The 21,034-nt window shown below is 37.6% G+C and overlaps 1 protein-coding gene across 2 annotated transcripts in view; it reads left to right on the forward strand.

The window, feature by feature from the left end:
- The window catches only part of MBOAT2 (membrane bound glycerophospholipid O-acyltransferase 2), a 100,457-nt gene that overhangs the window by 50,036 nt on the left and 29,387 nt on the right, over positions 1–21,034 (forward strand). Inside the window, exons 4-5 of one of the 2 annotated variants that reach the window (XM_075497984.1) lie at positions 11,039–11,134; positions 14,871–14,926. In XM_075497984.1, coding sequence (XP_075354099.1) covers positions 11,039–11,134; positions 14,871–14,926 — 152 coding nt within the window. Of the gene's footprint in view, positions 1–11,038; positions 11,135–14,870; positions 14,927–16,938; positions 16,989–21,034 lie in introns of those variants that run through there. The other variant, XM_075497985.1, reaches the window with a different exon arrangement.

Below are 21,034 nucleotides of genomic sequence, written 5' to 3' on the forward strand. Positions count from 1 at the left end.
GGAGATAGGATCAAGACAGTATTCAAGTAAATCAAAACTAAGAAAAGGTATAGTTTATATAAGTATAACTATGTTAATAGATAAATATATACTCTGAGAATACAGTTATTTTCTAACCTAGAGATCATAAATGTAGCTGTAAATAATTATTGTTTGTCTGGGGTTAACATATGACACTTCCATGAGTGAGTGTGCCATGACTTGGGCTGCCATTGAGTAGTTAATTTTCTTTTTTTGGTTTCCCATTGTTAACTGGAAGAAGGAAGAATGTTCCAAAAATAAATGCCAGGCTTTTTTCATACTGGGTTCCTTGTGCGCTTGCATGCAACAACCTACAGGTACTGATTCTTCCCAACCATCAAGCTGAAGTATTTCCTTGTGATTGTACAACAGGACTACTGTATGCCACAAATAACCATTATACATAGACCTCGCTTCTGCTAAGAACTGGTTTCTTGCCATGCCATTTCTATTGCATATCACTCTTCTTGTGGAGTATCTCAGATTCACCCCAGGAAATACTCAATAGTGTTTCTGTCATGTGGGAGAAAAGAAATCTGCATGAAAATAGAAGTTGCCATCCAGTGTTCAGGAGTAACCTGTGTCAAGCTTCACCACAGAGCAAAGAAAATAGAGCTACCAGCAGGTTTTCTCCAGGCTGGGAGCAAGAGGCAGCTGACTTAGATCTCTACATGTGATTCTGCAGGAGCATATGACAAATACTGTGACAGCGGTGAAGCTGATGCATCATGTGAATGTTATATACATTGCCATGCATTGATTAAAGGATGTAGAAGATATTAAATTGTTGTGTGATTGTGGTGCTTTAACTTGGCTTGGGTGGGGTGGTGTGGGAGGGAAAATTGGACAAAAATGAAACAAGTCACCTGAAGGGATAGGCCTTTCCAGGTTGAAGGAATGTTAAGCATCAGAGCAAAGCAGGCATTTCATTAAAGCTGTATTTTAAGTAAATCAGATTTTTCAGAAAATCTTTTATTCCAAATGTTGCCCTGCTTGAGATGTGTGACTGATTGCAAGACGATGTAAATAACTCGGGAAGGAATAGGGCTGCAGCTTTGGTGCAGGTCAGGCCAGCTTGTGGTGGCCAGTTGAAATCAAAGAAGTTGATTCCTTCCTGAAGGCAAAGCACGAAATAGGATGGGAAATAGAGTACCACCATCCCCTCTGATAACTACCTCTGTAAAAGAGGGCATTTTTTCAGAAATGGTTTAGAAGGAAATGCAACTGTCGTCCGGATGTGTAATGTTGTTAACACAAACTCCTGGCTTTCCTTTGATATTGGAACCATTCACATATTCCATTCCTGTAACTAAATTTGATTCCTGTGGCCTTTCACTTTGCATACTCCACCTTGCAGGGATTTGGGTTGTTTATTAATCTGCTAGCTGCCCCGTGTACTGATTCTGGCTTCACAACCACCTTCTCAGCAAATCACATCCCGTATGTTTCCCAGCTGCTGCCATCCTTAACACATGCAGAAAATGTCTCCTGGCTGGCCGAACACAAATTCCAGCTGGCATCATCTTATGACTGAGCAAAACTCCCCCCTCTCTCCCGGTGGTGTTACAGTCGGGCTGTTTCTGTGTCTCGGGTGGTGTGTCTCCAGGCAAGGATGGGGGGTTGCAGCAGAGCTTGGGGGACTGAGACAGCTGGGAATCTGTCCCGCTCTGCGGCCAGGAAGGAGCAACAGCTGTGGCACATGGGGATGTGCAGGGGGCACGAGGGGGGTGTGTAGCTAGTGCAGGGTGATGAGTGGGTGCATGAAAATAACAGCTTGCTCTTATCTTTATCCAAGATGATACTTGCCAAGTACTGAGTTTATGGCAGTAACGTGGGTTTAATGTTTGACCTCACCGTGGTTTTGCCAGCAGAGAACTTGTTTTGTTTTACTGGCTGTGAGTTCTTGTATGAAGCTTTATGGTTCACTGAAACAAAATTATTTAGTCTTGCAAAATATCTTGTATTTAGGTGTTCTAGTTTACAGTTGCTAAACCATTATGGCTAGTAGGGCTGTACTTCAAAATAGTACTTTCAATAGTCCTATTATTGTCAATGTTCTGTAATAACATCTTTATTTCCTTAAAAATATTCTACAGAAGTTGTGTTGCTGCCTAGCTCCTATAAGGAGACTGTTTTCTAGGTACGTGCTCTATGGGTTTCTGCTGGTTTGCAAAAGTAAGGATACTGGACGTGGTTCTGATGTTTGAAAGAAGGTTACTTATGTATCACATAGGAGAAAGAGGAAGGATAAAATGGCTTGCATGCTGTGATGCTGAACGATCATATAGCTAGACAAATATTATATAGAAAAATGGGTGAACAGATGAAAATTCACAACACCAGCATAGAAGTGTTTGTGGAACTTAGCAGCTATTTTATTTCTGAGTTATGAGTACTCATCTTTGTCAGAAGATGTGTCAAGAACCTCCTCCCTTCATCTGGGCTTTGTAAGTCAGATTCCAGCATCAAGGAGTTCTGCCTTTACACATTTCATGTTGTGAAGCTGTTAGACTTTCTTCTTTGTGTGTGTTTTAAAGTGCTGTGTACTGTCATCAACTTTTTAAAATATAAAGGTCAGATCTGGTGCTCTTATCTACATTGTTTACTGTTACACTTTCAAGTGATTGCAGAAGTAGGGGTTGAAATGACACACTATGGTTTTTCAGGTGAGAGAGAACTTAGGTGACCTCTCATGTCTCATCTCAGTTTAACATTAAGATTTTGGACAGGGTCAATTTCAGCTCTCAGGTTTGAGTCTGGTAAGGGATAAAATTGATTTTTATTTATTTATTTATTTATTTATTTTATTCCCACCCTTCCATGTTCCTTTAGAGATTTACAGGAAGAATGAAGCGCACAACATGTTTCTTCCATCCCAGGGAAGAAATGAAAGCACCCTCCCCCCTGCCTCCCCTTTAGTTATAGATGATGTTTCTCCCTTGTACAAGATCCTGAAGCTGATCTCCTCGTTCTTGAGGTGTTCCAGATTTGGAGGGAGTGAGACGAGGTCTGAAAGCAAGAGAATGTAAACTTAGGGAGCGTGTGGAAAATACCAAGTTTTTAGTATGCATTTTGACAAGAATATCTGTGTTGTATTTGTCATGTATTAATGTTGCGTTTGGAATATGGCCTGTAGCTATAAATGGAATGATGATTTAATTTAGCTTGGTTCAAGATTTACTTTACCAAGCTATTATGTTGCCATTAAGCAGCAAAACATCAAAATACATTAGGCAAGTGGTAATGTCTACAGTGAATCAGTAGTAAACAAAACTGGCAAAACCGTCATGAATCGTTCTGGGTGCTGTTGAGCTAATGAAGCCTCACGTCCCATGGCTTTGTGTGTCTGGTTGTATGCAGGAAACTGATGGACCTGGATAGCTTTTTCTCTACTGGCTGAGCAAAACCCAACATAGATGCTAGCGGGTCCAGAGGTTTGGGCCTGACGCGTGGCCAGCACGTGTTGACCAGCTCAGCAAGCCACTGCGCCATAGCGGCAGGCAGGCCAAGCAAGTGCCATTGGAGGCTGCATGCAGCCATTGTGCCATGCGTTTTGTGGGACTGTTGTTGCATCTAAATGTTGGAGAACTCTGTCCACTTGTTAAATTTGCCTTAAAATGACTATCAGACTCAAAAATCTTCAACTGAGGTTTGAAGAGGGATGGAATAGCCGGATTGCTTGTTGCCAAAGCATGATGGTATGATCGCTTCCTTCTCTGGAAATGGGTTCACAGGCCATCTGGTTTTGTGTCTCTTTTTGGTGGTTTTTTTTTTGTTTGGTTTGGGTTTCGGTGGGGTGTTTTTGTGTGTTTGGTTTTTTTTTTTTTTTTTTTTTTTTTTTTTTGTTTGCGTCCGTGTCGTGTGTGTCCATCCACCCCCCCCACCCCCAATGCATTTTGGATCTCTGCTTGAAGTAATCAGAGGGGACAGACTAGTGCACAGATCAGAAGGCTTCCAACTGGCTTAAAAGGATTAATATTGCACACATTTTAGAGAGTGGTTTCTTGAAATACAGAGAGAATTGAGACTTGGTTAAGGCCACGCACTCTGAGTCTGTTACTGATTACATCATAAAACTGATCCGTGTTCTAAGTCATACCAATGATGTATGTCAATAGTGCATCCATAGCTTGAACAGGAATTGTGTAAATAGGAATCTCTTCTTGGTGTAACAACAGCAAGTTGCAGCAGGCTAGCTTACCTTGACTGTAAGACAGTCAAAACTAAGCTAACTCTAATCAGTATGTTTATTCGCTTGTACTTGATGATTACAGAATTAGATAGATGTTTAGCTCTGGCACTTTAGACCTTTTTGCTTGGCCTATATGTTTTCCCCCTGAAGTTTTGCAAACAAATATTTTATGTTCTAACTGTATAGAGCTGAATTTCTCTGTGTGAACAATGAAAACTAATTATGCTCATTAGCATTAAAACAATGAATATAGCTGCATTTTTATAAGAATTCAGTTCTGACCCTAGAAACAAGAATTTATTTTTTTAGGTTTTAAGTTGGCACAAGCAGTAGGAAAAACAAAGAAACCCAGGCAGCAGCTTGCAGCACAGGGCATGGGAAAACTCAGGCTATTCTGTCACCTTTTCTAAAAATCAAAGCAGTATGATGTTACATGGTGGTCAGGTTTGCCTTTTGAAACTGAATAATTACACATTTAAAAAAAAAAAAAAGTCTTATTTCCTAACATAATGGAAGGAATGGGTCTTGACTGGACACGAGACCTTTATTTCAAGGCTAAATCTGTAGTATGTGCTGACTAGCTGGTGAAAAAGTGCACTGCATTGATTGGTTTATTTAACTTTCTTCCAGCAAAATAGCATACTGTGCTGTTGTCCTTCCACTGCATGGGAAGAGCCTAAAATAACAGAAGCTGTTATGACATTTCCCAAAGTGTGCCTTTGTCAAGGTTGCTGTTCTAATTTTGCTGCATTTTGTGCAAACAGAGATAGGTATGGTAGGTACTTGACCAAATATGTTATAACTGAGATGCTGAGCCTCCCAAAAGAGTGAAATCAAACAAAAATGCAACTCCTACTTGTGGTTATGGAAATATAATCAGCTAATATATGTTATGGTTAGCCTGGGCCTGTGTGCAGGCCGGCTTGCCTGTCAGCAGATACAAAACTCTAGAATTCCATCAAGATGTTCAGAAACTAAAAGAAAGTTAATGTAATGTGAAAGAATTGAAGCCTGTATATCTGTACGTGTTTATGTCTATATATATATATGTATCCATACAGATACAAAGAAACTTTTTGGCTTTACATATATGCAAGTAAAAAAACCCTAACATTTATGTTGATTAATGTTACTTTGCAAAAAATTACTGGACAAGAAATAATGATATAGGGCAATGTATTTTCTTTGTTAATACGAGATTCTTTTGCCCCTTTTTTTTTTTGATAGAATTAAACAGAAGTTCTCTTGATGAGCACCTTCTGTAGAGTACTACTTGGAGAGGCTGCTTACTTAGTATTTTCTCTATATTGTAATATATATGTGTATAGTATGTTGTAAGTTATATTTTATGTATAATATGTTAGAGTGTACTTTTAAAAAACTCTTTGATTAGTTTACTTGATATATTTCTTTTTAAAGGAATGATAGAATTTTATGGGTAGAACATTAAATACTACTTTTAGTGCTCTGGGAAGTTTGAAAGAGTAAGGAATTGAAACATAATATAGCAGACTTGTACAAGAAAAGCCCTCCTGTATAATAGGTTATCCAGTATTGTTTGCTTAAAACCTTTTTTTTTAAACTTTAAATCAGAAGTTAGACATATCAGACAATCTGTTCTGCTTTCTGCTACTTCATTACTGCAGTGTCTCCCAGACATGTCTGACTTTGTTGCATCTGTTGATAGATAAAGTAAGGTCATTTTGACAAAGATCCTGTGAATTAGTCTCAGACATATTCTAAATGAATGTCTTTGTGTCTTTTTATTATATATAGTACAATATTCATTACAGGTCAGTTTGTCTTAAAGTTGCTTGTTTCTAGTTGTTCATGTCCAGTGTGAATTACTTCTGTCATTCTGCTCACGAGAACATTATTTACTGAGTTGCAGGTATAGAGTAATGTTCACAGAATCACAGAATCATATAGGTTGGAAAAGACCTTTAAGATCATCGAGTCCAACCATAAACCTAACACTGCCAAAAACCACCACTACACCATGTCTCTAAGTACCTCATCCAAACGTCCTTTAAATACTCCTCCAGGGATGGCGACTCAACCACTTCCCTGGGCAGTCTGTTCCAATGCTTGATAACCCTCTCGGTGAAGAAAAATTTCCTAATATCCAGTCTAAGTTGACTTTTAAGACCAATTTCTTTTCTACTGGAGGAGAAAATTTAGCTTTGGGTAAAACCGTTGCATTCATGTACAGCCTGTAATTAATTTTGTTGTAGCTGAGTAAAACTTCATGTGGTTGAGCTCTGCAAAACCTTACTCAGTTTTCTGATCTAAGGGGTGTTTTTGGTGAATGAGTCTTTGAAGAGGGTAGAAAACATGCAGTAAGAGAATTTTAGAAAGTTTTCAAAGTGTTTTCAGATCTGTTTTGAATTTTTTAAAGTAAAGCTGGATTTGTATGAGAGTTAAGATGATCAGCAAGTTGCACCACAGACCTGCAGGAGAAACAACAGGAATGACTCAAGCTGTCGTAAATCTCAAAATCTCCTTTAGGGAGAACATGTTGCTGTACTTTCCCTGGTTAAATGACATTTCTCATCAACAAGGGATGTGGCATGGCTAATGTGCAGAGATGTACTTGGGAGATGAAAAGCATTGTATGGGTTGCAAATTCCTGTGTTTTCCTCATCAGTTAAAAGTTTGAAGTCTTCCAAGCTGTGTGTAAATTGGAGCTGGTGGCTGACATAGTTGGAAGATATTTCAAATTCATAGTTGTGTTTGGTGAATGCAACATAGCAGCAAGTTTCACTGCTCTGTGGGAAGACAGCTTTTGTTTTAGATTGTACAATGGAATCTGGAATCTCAGCAAGAAGTTTTAAGTGTTTTGGTGTTGGGTTTTTTTTTTCTTCCATTTCTGCACTATAACTTCAGTGCGGATATTAACTGAATATTGTGAGAAATCCCACCGTGTTGGTCATGATGACTAACATCTATTTCGAAGGATATCTGGAAGTACCCAGGTGGCTGACGTTTTGGTCAGCAGATACCAAATACAGAGAAATGCTGTATAAACATGAAGGCAAGAAAGGATGCGCTCATTTTGTTGCTGTTCTTTCTAACTGGACTTTTCATAGTAAAGTTAGATTTTGGTTTGGAACAGGGTATTGGGAAGGATAGCAGATGCTAGATCTGATAAATGTTTCTGGCTTTCCTCAAAGCAAGGGTTCCTGCTCAAGTGTCGTAGCGAATGATGTTTTCTCCTTTAAAGATGTTGGGAAAGCTCTGTCCCTCCCCCTTGCCGCCTTTACTGCAAGGGCATGTTGCTGGCTCATGTTCAACTTGGTGTCCACCAGGACCCCCAGGTCCTTTTCTGCCAACCTGCTTTCCAGCTGGGTGGCTACCAGCATGTATTGGTGCCTGAGGCTGTTTTTCTCCAGGTGCAGGACTTTGCACTTCCCCTTGTTGACATTTAGGAGGTTCCTGTCAGTCCATTTCTCCAACCTGTTGAGGTCCCTCTAGATGGTAGAAAGACCTTCTGGTGTACTGGCCACTCCTCCCAGTTTGGTGTTATCAGCAAACCTGATGAGGCTACACTCTGCCCCATCACCCAGATCATTAACAAAGATGTTAAAGAGGATCGGACCCAGTATTGACCCCTGGGGTACACAGCTAGTTACTGGCCTCCAACTCAACTTTGTGCCACTGATCACCACCTTCTGGGCCCAGCCGTTCAGGCTGTTTTCAATCCACTTGACTGTCTGCTCATCCAGCCCCTACTTCATCAGCTTGTCTGTGAGGGATGTCAAGTGTCAAAAGCTTTTCTGAAGTCCAGGTAGACAATATCCACTGCTCTCCTGTCATCTACCAGGCCAGTAATTTCATCATAGAAAGTTAACTTGTTGTAGAAGTTGGAAGGAATTTAAGCCACAGGAACCTGCAAGCGAAGAAGTAACCTTTAAACTGACCTACATGTTTCACTGTTCCATAATCGGGTAGCATTGCTGCCTCAGTCTGTGTTGCTAAGTGCAGGACACTACAACGTGGTTTAAACTACTTTTATTAGCTACAAATACAATCTTCCACCTTTCATGGAACATCTGTGGTTAGGTTTGTAGAAGTACAGAGCACTTGTGTGTGTGTGTGCAGCTGAAATGTACTGGTGATGTCCTTTCTGTCAGCTTTAAAAAAAGATAAGTTCGCCCAAGAATTGACCTTGCACCTCCCCAGTTTGGTATTCAGACCCACATAATCTCTTTATTTCTTCATTTCCTCATATATGTAGAACTGGGGTAACAATTGAGTATCATTAAAATTCATCTTAAAGAGGAATGCAATTTTTATGAAACACTTGAATGCATGGAGAATAACTGAGGAAGTGCTCATGGGGAAATCCCAAACTTCTCCAGTGCAGCATGTGGAAGGTATGCAATAAGTAAAATCACTGGATCTGTCTTGAACTTGGATGCAAAGCCTTTAAAAAAAAAAAAATCAAGAATAATGACCTGTTTCTTCAGTGAGACAGGAATTTGCAGTTACATGTTCACATAATTCTGCAGGACTGTATCATAATGACTATAGAAAAAAACCTAAGGTTTCCTGACTTCTCAGTGCTTTTCTTCTTTTAGGACATTTATTAGTTTTCCTTCAGTTGTACTTATCAGCCTAGCTTTTCTGCTTGCAAAATGAAGTCTTCATAATGTCTTGTTTAAAAACAGCATAAAAGTTTTACAACATAAACTGTATGAGGTAGAAACTGGTGTCTGTTTTCTTCCATCTGAGAGTATATACCTAATCCACTAATGTATTAAGTATGTTTCTTGTCCTAACAAAGTATGTATTGCTGCTATGGCTAGCATTTTAAGTTATGAAAGCTGTAGTTAGTGTCAGTTTTGTAATTCTGTTTATTCTAGACCTATTGCAATATACTATGAACAGACTGTTGTTAATAAATACATGGTCTTGCCAGTGGGGATAAAATGAGATTGTCTTAAAGAAAACTACAGTACTTTAATTATTCTTGGCTTTTTAGTATGGTATCTATGGGTGGGTATGTAGGTTTCTCTACACATAACAAGTTACTTTTAATCTAGGATTGTTTAGTATGTAAATCAAGAGGCTGGTAAAGCTGAAAATCATACTGAATTCTTAGTGAATGGAAGAACTGGGACTGATCTCAGTGTGGGCAAATTAAACCCACATACTCCTCATTAATGTGAAACCTGGGTGATTTTTTTTTGGGGGGGGGAGGGTGGGGTGTGTAGTTTTTCTTAAAATATCTCAGGAAAATTTTAATTCCAAACTTTTAAAAAAGGCTTCTACATTATATCATAGTCCTGATACCTGCAGTCCGCTACATACTACTTAATTGTGCTAAATTGTTTTTCTTGCTGAAATAATTTGGTATAATTATGAGCCAATTATTGTGTAATTTTGTTGGTTTCTTATTATAAAAGCTTTGTACCAATTAGCCACCCAATATAATATTGTTCCTGGATTATTAATATTCATGAAAACACAAAATAAACTATTGCTAAAACAGACAGCCTAAACCTTTTTTTTTTTCTTTTTTTAAAGTAACGAGTATGGTTTAATGTAGCTACTGATATATATGGTAATATGTAATTTGAAAGTTGATGTTTTAAAATATTAAATGGTTTATAGCTAGCCCAATTCTTAATTATAGGTTAAACTGCAAGTGTTCTGTGTGGCAAAAATAGGTATCACTTTCAGATTGAAGAATAATTTCTAAGACTTTAGAATTTATTATGTTACTGCTTTTTTTGCAAAAATAATTTGGAGAAGAAACGAAAAGCATGTTCCAAGCTCTTCCTGTACTGTCCCTCACTATTTCACCTAAATCCCGTCCTAGTCATGGTTTTCCATTTGGTGTATGAGTATTTTCATTCTAACTGGATTTTGAATGTAAAATATGGGCTGCTGTAAGGATTGCACATTAGTCTTGTGAACATTAAACAAGTGCTTGATTTCATTACCATGAATGTTTCCTACGTTATGCGGAGAAGTTCAAGACTGTAAAGTTCATATGTAAAGTCTTAAAGGATTAGTTAAGTTTCTGCTGGCATTCACCATCCTTTTTGACTGCAAAGAATACCTGGCAGATTTTGTGAGGTGTATTGGCAAATCAGTTCTCATTAGTATACTGTTGTAAATCTTAAAAAGGGGGGTAAAATAAAATCCCAACACTGACCTGAAAAAGTGATATGTGAAATTAAATTTATAATATTTATGTAAGGTGGTTCTTACCTGTGTTTTTCTTACATGTGCTGAGGATCAGCTTTTAACAGGAGGCATAAAGGCATCCTGTTCCTTTTTCACTCGGATATGTTTTAATGTGTGTATTTGAAAACTAATTACCTTTTCCAGTTCCTTTGAAAACAGCAGCAGTGGGATTTGTGGTGCTGAATTTTGAATGTATAGAAATACATTCAATGGAAATTATGTTTGATGTCTAATTTGCCAAATTTCTATGCTTATATAGACAAAAATTAACTTTGAACTAAAAAAGCTTAACAGATTCATTTTCTCTTTATAGGATTCCAGTTTGTTACAGTGGTGCTTGAAATTATAAATCCTATGCTTTATTTATGTGAATAAATATTTTGGCTAATGACAATAGAATTTGTAAGTTAGTAGTGCACACTTAAAAAAAAAAAAAGTCTATGTGCTTGCATAGAATAAATATTACCAAAAAACCCCAGTCAGAATGAAGGTGTAATTACACATTCCGATGATGTAATATTCACTAGAAATAATTGGAGACTAAACTCCACTTAAAAGGTAATTTATTCAATAGAGAAATGTTTGTTTTTTAATTGAAAAGTTTTTTTTTTTTTTTCATTTTCCCTCCAGGTATTGCTTTGTTTTTGCTTTGGGATACCTCACTGTGTGCCAAATTACTAGAGTCTATATATTTGATTATGGACAGTATTCTGCTGATTTTTCTGGGTAAGGAGAAAAATAATCTTTCCATCTTGTCCTCCTAAGTGATACTGTATGTTACTGTTTTTTTTCCAAGTTAAGTGTGTCAACCTTTTAGACTTTGGGAGAAAGTTGGGCATGTGTGTGCGTATTGGCACACATAGAAATATATATGTACCTATGCTTTAATCATGCAAACTGAGAATTTTGGGAACAGTTGTGACTGTTGGAACCACGAATGTGTTACCTGCTGCTTCCTGTTCCCGTCTGAAGGGCATAAAGGATTTGGTGGCTGTGGGATTTTTTTTGCTTTTGCTTTTTCCCCTAAAATCTCTGTTACTACCCATGATGAAACTTGAATTGTATCTGATGTGCTTGCATGCCTGGCACAGTCTGATATCACTTTGTGAGGAAATCTGAATGTTTTATGGAATTTAGCTTTTAGCTTCTTTCTTTTTTGGTTTTATGTTAGATGTTCAGAAGGAGAAAGCTAAGGAGAGAGCTACCTGTATGGTGGAGTAGTCACACAGCCCTTGGAAATAGAAAGTTTTGTCTATATGTGTTCTCATTTTATATCACGAACGTAAACTTATATTTGACTTGAGCTGTATAGGAGCAAAACAGCATTAAATAGGCAAAGTAAAAATAAACCATATTGGTGATTCTTCTTTGTAGTGCAGAGACAGAGAAGTGAAGCACAACATTTCCTATAAATAAGTTTGCTACTGTGGTGGTGCTTTTGTTGATGTAAAGGAGAGTATGTATTTTGGAAAAAAAAAAAAGAGATGGGGAGTGTTTGCTAGTCCGCTTAAAGAAAATGCATTCAATATTTTTCAGGAATACTATGAATGGCAGTGGTCTTCGTAGTTTAGTATTACCTGTGTTGTGTAGTAGAGTTGTGCTTGTTAGCCTTGTTGCTTCTCAGTGTTCATTGGTAACAGGCAAGCCAAAAGCTTTTATGGTTAAGTTCATCTTTAATGTCATTTTTAGCTGGGTCTTACCTTGTGAAACATCTTTCTACATTTATACCTACATCAAAGTGTCTGCCTTCAAGCCACATATCCAAGTTCCAACTGTAGTCAGTGGAGATGTGATCAATGAAGGCAGTAGAGCCTGGAGGGCATTGCAGCTGGCCCACCGCTAAGTATCTACCTTCGTGTGAACTGGGTCACTTGCCAGATGCCTCTGACTATTGACTAGATCTCCACTGGCTATAATGAGAGCTTGCAACATAGACATATGCATGAAGACACTTCAAAACTAGGTTTGCTGATGTTGAATTCAATGTCACCATTACAAGTGGAACTATAATCCAAATGCTGTCCCTTCCAGTTCACTGTAGGGCCGAAGTGTACAACCTTGGTAGTGATCAAAGCTCTGAGCTGACTCTGGAAACAGTATAATAGCACTTGTTTGTTGCTGCTCTCAAACTATTAATAGAGCTTGAGCACACCGTTGCTCAAATGTGACTGTACTGCTTTCAGATAGCAGCTGTCTTTGTGGCTCTGTTGGTTTGGTGTTAGCTCAGAGATTTCTGCTAGGTCTAAACACGTCCAAAGATTTATGAGATCTGTGCTCTGGATAGACTTGTTCTGAAGCCTAGATCCAACTCTCTGATTATATGTTTGAGCTGCCTGATTTAAACCATCCTTTCATGAACCAGTTTGGGAGCTTGATGTATGCATATCACATTAAATCTCTGGCGTATACTGCATCTGCTCCCTTGAAGCCTGAGACAGAGGTTACTTCAAAACAGGAGGAGAAAGAAAATGAACTGAAGGGGGCTATTTTCTGTCAATTTTCTCTAGTTCCAGGGGAGGAGAATAAACTCAAGAAAATAACAAAAGTTGCCTAACCAGCTGTTGAACCCCAGCACCAGCAAGTTCTTCCAAACATGTTGGTGTGGATTCATATAGTGGTTAGCCCCACAAGAGCTTTGAATGTCTGTTTACCTAGATATTTCTCCTAGCATGCCATGCCCATCTGAGGTGTCCAAGCCCAGAGAATCTGCAAAAAGTTTGAAGGAAGGTATCAATGCACTGACAGCAGAGAAAGCTGAGGAGACCTCATGCTGGAGGTGCAATTGCTTGTACAGATCTGTGTGGTCCTGGCTTCAGTACTAACAGATCCCACCTGCCAGTGAGCCTTCCACTGCCTCCTTTGCCTTTCTGCCAGCACCTAAAAGGGATTGTTAAAATCCTGGTTTACAGCCTCACTGTTCCAGGAAGGACTCTTCCTCTTTTAGTCTCTAGATTGTTGCTCCTCAGCCAAATCTCTGAAGATAGTGGAATAGCTGCTTGAGAAGGAAAAAAATACTGGGGTCTGCTGTGATAACAATGACAGATGTATCAGCTAGAATTAATGTAAGGTCTGACTGAGTTCCTCCTGGGCTCCATCCTTCCACCAGGCAGGATCCATGCTGTCACATGTCCACTTACAGAAGGAAAACCCATTATGTGCAGAAGAAATTTGGGATTTCTGCCAGCACCAGGCAGGTCTTACAGCTTAAATGCTAGAAAGAGATATGAGGAATTTCCTAGACTGTCTGTTCTTGTTTAATTTTCTTCCTTGCTGATCCTCGCCTATCACTCTAGTCTTGATATCAGGATTTTAGGGCACTGATAGTACAGTAGAAAAAACTTTTTCCCTGATTGCATTTTGAGGACTGGAAATATTGTGTGCTTTGAAATAACGATAACCTAAAAAAAAAAATTAATTTGACAGACTGAGCCATCTGGCAAAATACTGGCATAGCCCTCTCAATGAAGGACTTGATGGCTCTTGGATTTGTTTTTCTGTGCCAACTTAAATATGCTATAAAAAGGCCAAGTGCAGTCAAAAGACTTGAACAAAAATATGTGCCCATCCTACAGTATGATTATTTTGTTGTGTGGGTTTTTTCTTTTTTTTTTCCTCTCTCTCTTTTTTTTTTGTCTCCAGCTCAGATACTACTAGGTAAATACAGTCCCTGATATATTTTTTGAGATCTGATTTCAAAGTTAAATTTCTGAATTCTGGTAGCCTACTTTATGCTTTCTCCCATCCCCTCCCTTCCCCCCAGTTAGGGGGTTAGCGATGCTAGGATTTACATCAGTCAAAAACTCTTAGATACTATGAAATGGTATAATCTCTCAGTATAAAGCTGACTTGCTTAGCCAGGGAAGAGTACCTCTTCGACAGTTTAAGATCTGCTCAAGTGTACCAATTTCAAAACAAACTAAACTCTTTTGGAGCCAGCATAATTATGCTGGGTTTTTGTTTTGTCAGACAAAACAAAAACCATTTTGACATTACTTGAAGCAAATAATAATCCTAGATTGAAAAATTAAGCATAGGACCAGGTGTCAGTAGAAACAGTGAAAGTGGTCCGCATATCTAAATAAATTATAGTACTGTTCAACTTTGGTATATTTTTATTGTACTTTGCCTACTGCTGCTGTAATTTACAATGCATATAATTGTTCTTATGCCCTTTTTTCTTACTCTTCCCACTGTAAAAAAATAAACTATGTTAGTAGAAAATAAATGTGGAACACTTTGGCTGTTTTTGTGGAACCTAATGCAGCAATAAAAGACATGGGTTATCATTGCATTGAATGAATGGTCTGAGCTCCAAAAACTAATCACTTTGTCCTTGCATTGAAAATCTTCCAGTTGAGAGTAATTAACCTGCACTATTAGTATAAACTTTCCCTGATATTTACATGTGAAAGAAAAGTCTGAACTTTTTTCTAAATTACTCTTTCTTCCTTTTTTGTAACAGTCCAATGATGATAATAACACAGAAGATCACTAGTTTGGCGTTTGAGATTCATGATGGTAAGATTTCTTTAAACTGTATTTAATTTTCCATACAAAATAAATTTAAGGAAAGTTAGTCATGAGTCAATGAGTTATTTTAGTCCAGTTTGTATTTTAGAGCAAAATATATTTTTGTGTCTCAATTGATTCTTTTGATGCTTACTAATGGAAGTACCAAGAAATGTTGCTCAGGCACTACAAAAGCGCTGAAAATGCTTACATTGTGCAGAAGATGCTACTTATCAGAAGACCAGTGTATTCAGGGGCCAGTGACCAGAGACCACTGACATTTTTTTGGGCTGGGGTACTGATCCTGAGAGTTAGCTAAATAATTTCCAAATTCAGAGATCACTGTTGATGACAGATTGGTAGAACAAGTACATGTAATTTCAGTCATTGAGCACCTCTTGTTTTAAAATGCTAACTGTTAATCTTCCCCTAATTTGTGCCATGTATACTGATTTTTATAAAACCTTTTTATAAATTTAATTTTGTTTATTATCATAATTGCACTTGCTGCTAACATATCAGTGTGAACAGGGACATTATCTAATTCTGTTTCTGTCTTTTCTCCTGTCAGATTTATCCACCAGTTAAGTGGGCCCTAGTTGTGACAAAAATGAATCCTAATATTGGCTTTCGTGGGTAGGGTATCTAGATTTTTAGTTACCTTTAAATTCAAAGGAGTAATTTGCATTTTAAAGTTTGAAAATATCATCCAATAGACCTAGCCAATTAGCTTGAATCACTTGGAGCTACAGCTGTCAGTTGAAGATTTGGGAGTGTAGCCCCAGACACCTGGATCAAGCCATCTGTTTTTCTGAAATTTCTTCAGTAACATTATGTACTGAGTTTAATATGTTTTTGTCTCATATGCATCTTAGCTTTAGTGCTGTTGGTGTTTCATTTTTTTCCCACTCTCGTTAAGATACACTGTCTAGAGAAGCCTGTAGGCAACAACATGCATGGGAATGAGAAGTTGGGAAAACACCTTTTTGTAGGAATTCTTGTATGAATGAAAATAAATAATGCTAGGCATATCTAGTTGGTCAAAGAAGTTTGTCTAACTTCCAGAGGAAATATATTCAGAAATACTAGTCTTGCAAGCTATAATCAATTAGAGTACAGAGTACACGAATTAGAGGAAACAGCTTATTATAAGGAAGTAATAATTCCAGTATCAAAAATAAATGCTTCCTCTTACTATTATTTTGCTAGGGGAAAGAGCTATTTTCGATTTGCTGACATCGTGCACAAATAGTGGAGTTGTGGTATGGGACAAGCATGTGAGTGTTCCTGGTAATCTTGAAACAAATGTTTCGTTTAGTCAGCTCTATTCTTAACATTCATCATAAACAAGATTTTTTTTCTACTTAAATTAATTCAGCTAATTTGTATTTTCCTCATAAGCCCATCTTATTTTCTGTCTGAAGTTCTTGTAGATATCATTGAATTCTGAGTATCAATCTTGAAAGTTTGTTCCTTGTTGACCTCGTATCAGAGATCCTCTAGAGTCTTTGTCAGCCAGTGGGCAGTAGCTGATAATATATAGGAAAACTTTCTCTCTGGTTGCATTTGCAGTTTCTCAGAGTTCTTGACTTGAGTTGGATGATCACTGTTGCTGGGAGCACAGTGTGAGCATGACTTTCAAAAGTTGATGTGACCAGTGTGAATTCAGGAGCAACTGCTAGTCTGGCGTCAGGAGATGCTAGGAGAAAGATGTACAGGGGAAACTGAGATTGTATTAAAACAATGATTTTTTTAACCACAGACATCTTAAAAGAGGTCCATCACGAGAAATTAATGAAAACAAGTTTGCTGTCAATGGGCTTTTGTTCACTGTACAAAGGTCCATGCTTCTGCTGGGAAATACTTGGAGAGATACTGATGGGGGAGGAGATAATGTTGAAAATCATTATACTAAGTGATTAATGGCACTCTGAGCCTCTAGTCACATCAGCTTGGCTGTATTAATCACCAATTACTTTATTTTCCCCCCTTGTTTTTTACCAGTACGTCCAAGGAGAGGTAATGAAAATAAACAGCTGAAAGAAAGGTGTTGGTGTGTTGGAAGATCTTGGTAAGCTTCAAGACTCTAGTTGTAGTTAGGTTGGTTTTGTGGTAAAGGCAAGTCTTCTGGACTTGATCTTTTCCTGGCAGCCTGTTCGTTGTGTTCAGCTGGTTTCAGTGTTACATTTGAAGGTCTTGGAGAGAACTGGATGTAATCATGAAGGCTGCTCGCTCATGCTGCATATTAAAGAGTCTGTTTAGCTAAGAGGATATGCTTGATTCCAAGTTGAACACTGGTATGGAATCCCATAAATAAATAACAACTACCCCTATAAATGTTACAACCCTGTGCACTTACTGTGGGCTTTTTTTAAGCAGGAAAATTCTATGCAAGTTGCATAGAATTAATCTTGCTGTATAATACTGACTTTCCAGAAGGTTGCATGGATCACAGACTTACACCTGAGTAAATTTTAGAGTATGTCTTTGGTGTACTCTGATTTACATTTTGAACTTAAGCCCTTGATAGTTCTTGCCTTCTTACTTCTTGTTACTCAACTGAGCACTGCCAAAAATGAGTAGTCCGTATGTTAAGATTTGCTTTGTATTTCTTGCTGGTTATCTTTGGCATCACACATGTATATTCTAAAGGCAGAAATGTTTTTACATTATTTGGAGACTGCTTGTGTCCGTATTGATTCTTTATGGCAAGATTTAGTTTTATTTATGCAACACTTCAGGCTAATGACAGAGTTAAGGGAGAAAAGGAATTTTTTGTACTTCAGATCCTATATTCTGGAGTACCAATTTTATAATAAAATTTAAAACGAGCAGATTTGGGAGAAGGAAAGGTGCATTACAGTTATTCTAGAAGCAGGGGGCTTGTCTACAGGTGCTGTTTAGAAGGGCTATAAAATGGAGGATTGTACTTGCATGAGAAATTTTAGCTAAGACATGGTGGCAAGTAGAGAAGCTTTTGCATTTATAGTTATAAGGTACTAAAAGTTAAGCAGGGGAGAGGAAAAGAGATAGTGTCACTGCTTAACTCTGTATCTTGCACTGAGTTCACGACATTCTCCCTTTTTTGCTTATAACCCACTCATCCCCACAGAGCCTCACTCATTTTACTGCAATTATGCATGAGATCAGGGATCTTTACAGGAAAGACCCATATCTAAATCTAACCTCGCTAATCTGTATGCACTTTGGCAGCTTGTTTTTAGTTCTAGTGCTTAATGAATCTTAAACAAAGAGTCTCTTCAAATGTTTATATTCATAACCCATTGAAGTTCTGGAGCTCACAATGTATTTATTTTTAAATCTCCAAGAGATTCAGCCAGCAAAACTAGGGAATGTTAGACTTGATATTCGATATTTAAAAGGAAAAAAATTTCACAGCTTCTTCCAATATTGTTCTTATTTCTTTTCTCTAATTTAAACTAAATAATACATAAAATTTTAAAGAAAAAAAAAAGTAATTTTTTAAAATGTAATACCCATCTACTAAACATGAAATCTAATTCTTCCAAATTATTTCTTCATATCACTGTGTTGCACTTGTCCATAAAAATGTGTGGCTAGATACAGGTAAGAAACCAGAACCATAACACTCTTCTGTCAGCTGCTTCTTGGTTCCCAGGGGCTTGTCTCACATGCTTTCTGACCACAAAAAAATAAACTCTTTGTTCCTGTGTGTACCCTTCTCCCATCCCTTATGCCTTGGGTTTCAGCTCTGTAGTTGCTAATTTTTAAACATGCTTTTCCTGGAATGCTGCTTACTTTCTTTTTCTAATTATTATTTCCTCCTATGTATCTGGTGCTCTCCATTTTTAAAAGCAATCGAGTATACATTGATGCTGATCTGGTAAGGCACTGCATTTACTGTGAGAACTAAAAGGAGATGAAGAAACAGTGAATATGCAACTCAAAGGATTTTTTTTTTTCCTTTTTTTTTTTTTTTTACCTCTGCCTTTTAGTTTGAATGATATATTGGCAAAATATAGTTAAAGGCTAGTCTTACACCAGTATTTTAGGTCTCATTTGCTTTGCTCCCACAGCAGGCTATTAGGACAATGGCTGGATTATTTTATGCTGGTTTTCTTCATATTGCTATTGTACTGTTACAAAGTTGTAAGATTTCCAAATAGGCTATTAGAGCCTATTTCCCCTGCAAAAGAATGAAAGTATAGTCTCTGTCCAGTATGGCCCTAGAGAGGAGAGATATTTCAATGGATAAATGAAACACATGGAAAATGGGAAAGAGATGAGGAAAAAGAAACAAAGGTGATGTTGGAGAAACTTATGCACAAACAGAATCACAGAATCATATAGGTTGGAAAAGACCTTTAAGATCATCGAGTCCAACCATAAACCTAACACTGCCAAAACCACCACTACACCATGTCTCTAAGCACCTCATCCAAACGTCCTTTAAATACCTCCAGGGATGGCGACTCAACCACTTCCCTGGGCAGCCTGTTCCAATGCTTGATAACCCTCTCGGTGAAGAAAAATTTCCTAATATCCAGTCTAAAACGCTGTATTAGTTGTCATGGTCTCTAATTATGTATTGTTACCTGCCTCATCAGGTCGTGGTACTACACCATACACTTGGGAGGTTTTTCAGACAATGATTTTTTTTTTTTCCTTTTTTTTTTTTCCTTTTTTTATTAGAAAGGAAATTTCTTGTTGGTTTGCAGCTAATGGGCAGTCCCATGCAAACTGCAGTTATGTTAGTAGTAAGGGTTTTGTTAGCCGTTCTTGAACAATGTCATAGTCTCAGAAGTATTGAAGAATGTTTCTTGATTTAGTTAAGACCATTTCTTCTTCTTTTCAGTTAACTAGATTCTTCACCTCTTACTTTTCTCAAAGGCAAATCCCATATTCAGCAGAAAGACACTACATTTTTCTAAAAGCTTGCAGACAACTTTAGTATTGGTCTGCTCTGACTTAAAGGGTGGAAATGTGGATGTACGGAAGTGTTGAACAGCTTATGTATTTCTGTACGTTGGATGTGGTATTTCAAATTTAGTTTAAATAAATACCTACAAAACCAGAACAGGATTACCAGGCTGAATTGCTGATTGTCACAATGTGACCCCATGGTAAAAGGGAACATGCCATGTTTTGGCCAACTTACTTTTGCAATTAAGTGGGGTTTTTTTGTTGTAGTGAGAGGCAGTCAGTTAAGAATGTTATGTTTATGAAAGTAAAGGTCTCATAAACTATCAGTGCGCTTTTCTGATTTCAAATAGGTCTATTATTATTATTATTATGTTTTTTAAAAAGTGTATTTGGGTGGTTGCTGTTGTGAAAGTATAGGCAAGAGAAAATTGAACAACTATTGAGACAGAGAAATGTGCACCTATGTATGTAGAACTAAATACTCTTAAGGATTTTTGATAGGTCATAATGACCCAGTTCCACTTTATAAATGCTGGTATTACAGCAAAAAAGTTGCAGCTGTTTAACCAAGAAAGTTGTTTTCTAATTCATCTGTTAATTATGTCAGTGAAACTGCCATGGTGTGGTGGTGTGTGGGTGTGAGGGTTTTTGGTTGGTTTTTTTTTTTGTCTGGGTTTTTTTGGGGGGTTGTTTGTTTGTTTTGGGTGTTTTTTTTCGGTAACTTAATGCTTTCTTCTTATGTCTAGGAGTTTCTTTTAATGCTCTCTCTCCAATTGTCTCTTGATCTATATTTATATATTTATTTTTTTTTAAGTGCTTCCTCTTGTGTTAGTGACAGCATGGTCATTATTGTTTCAGTATTGATTACGAAATCACTTTGAATACAGTACATGTCATTAGTGTTTAAAGGAATTATATTGTATTTCTCCCCTCCTAAGTCTTCAAGTGTTGTTCTGGGCCTACATTTGCTTGCATGGCTCTCTGGATATCAAGACTTCCGATTTTTCTTGTTTTTTGTAGTTTCTTTGCAATTTTACTCAGCTGGCATCTGTGTCTGTTTGCTTTTGTTGCTGCCAATGTGCTAGTAACAACTATAACTGTTTCTGTCTGTCTCATTCAGGTCTGAAAATATTTTAATACCAGCATGCATTTGGGCTCAGCTGGTGATCCATTTCAAAACCTCAAATTAAAATTTACTGTAATTACAACAGA

Source organism: Mycteria americana, chromosome 3 (assembly GCF_035582795.1).
Source record: "Mycteria americana isolate JAX WOST 10 ecotype Jacksonville Zoo and Gardens chromosome 3, USCA_MyAme_1.0, whole genome shotgun sequence".
Taxonomy (NCBI): domain Eukaryota; kingdom Metazoa; phylum Chordata; class Aves; order Ciconiiformes; family Ciconiidae; genus Mycteria; species Mycteria americana.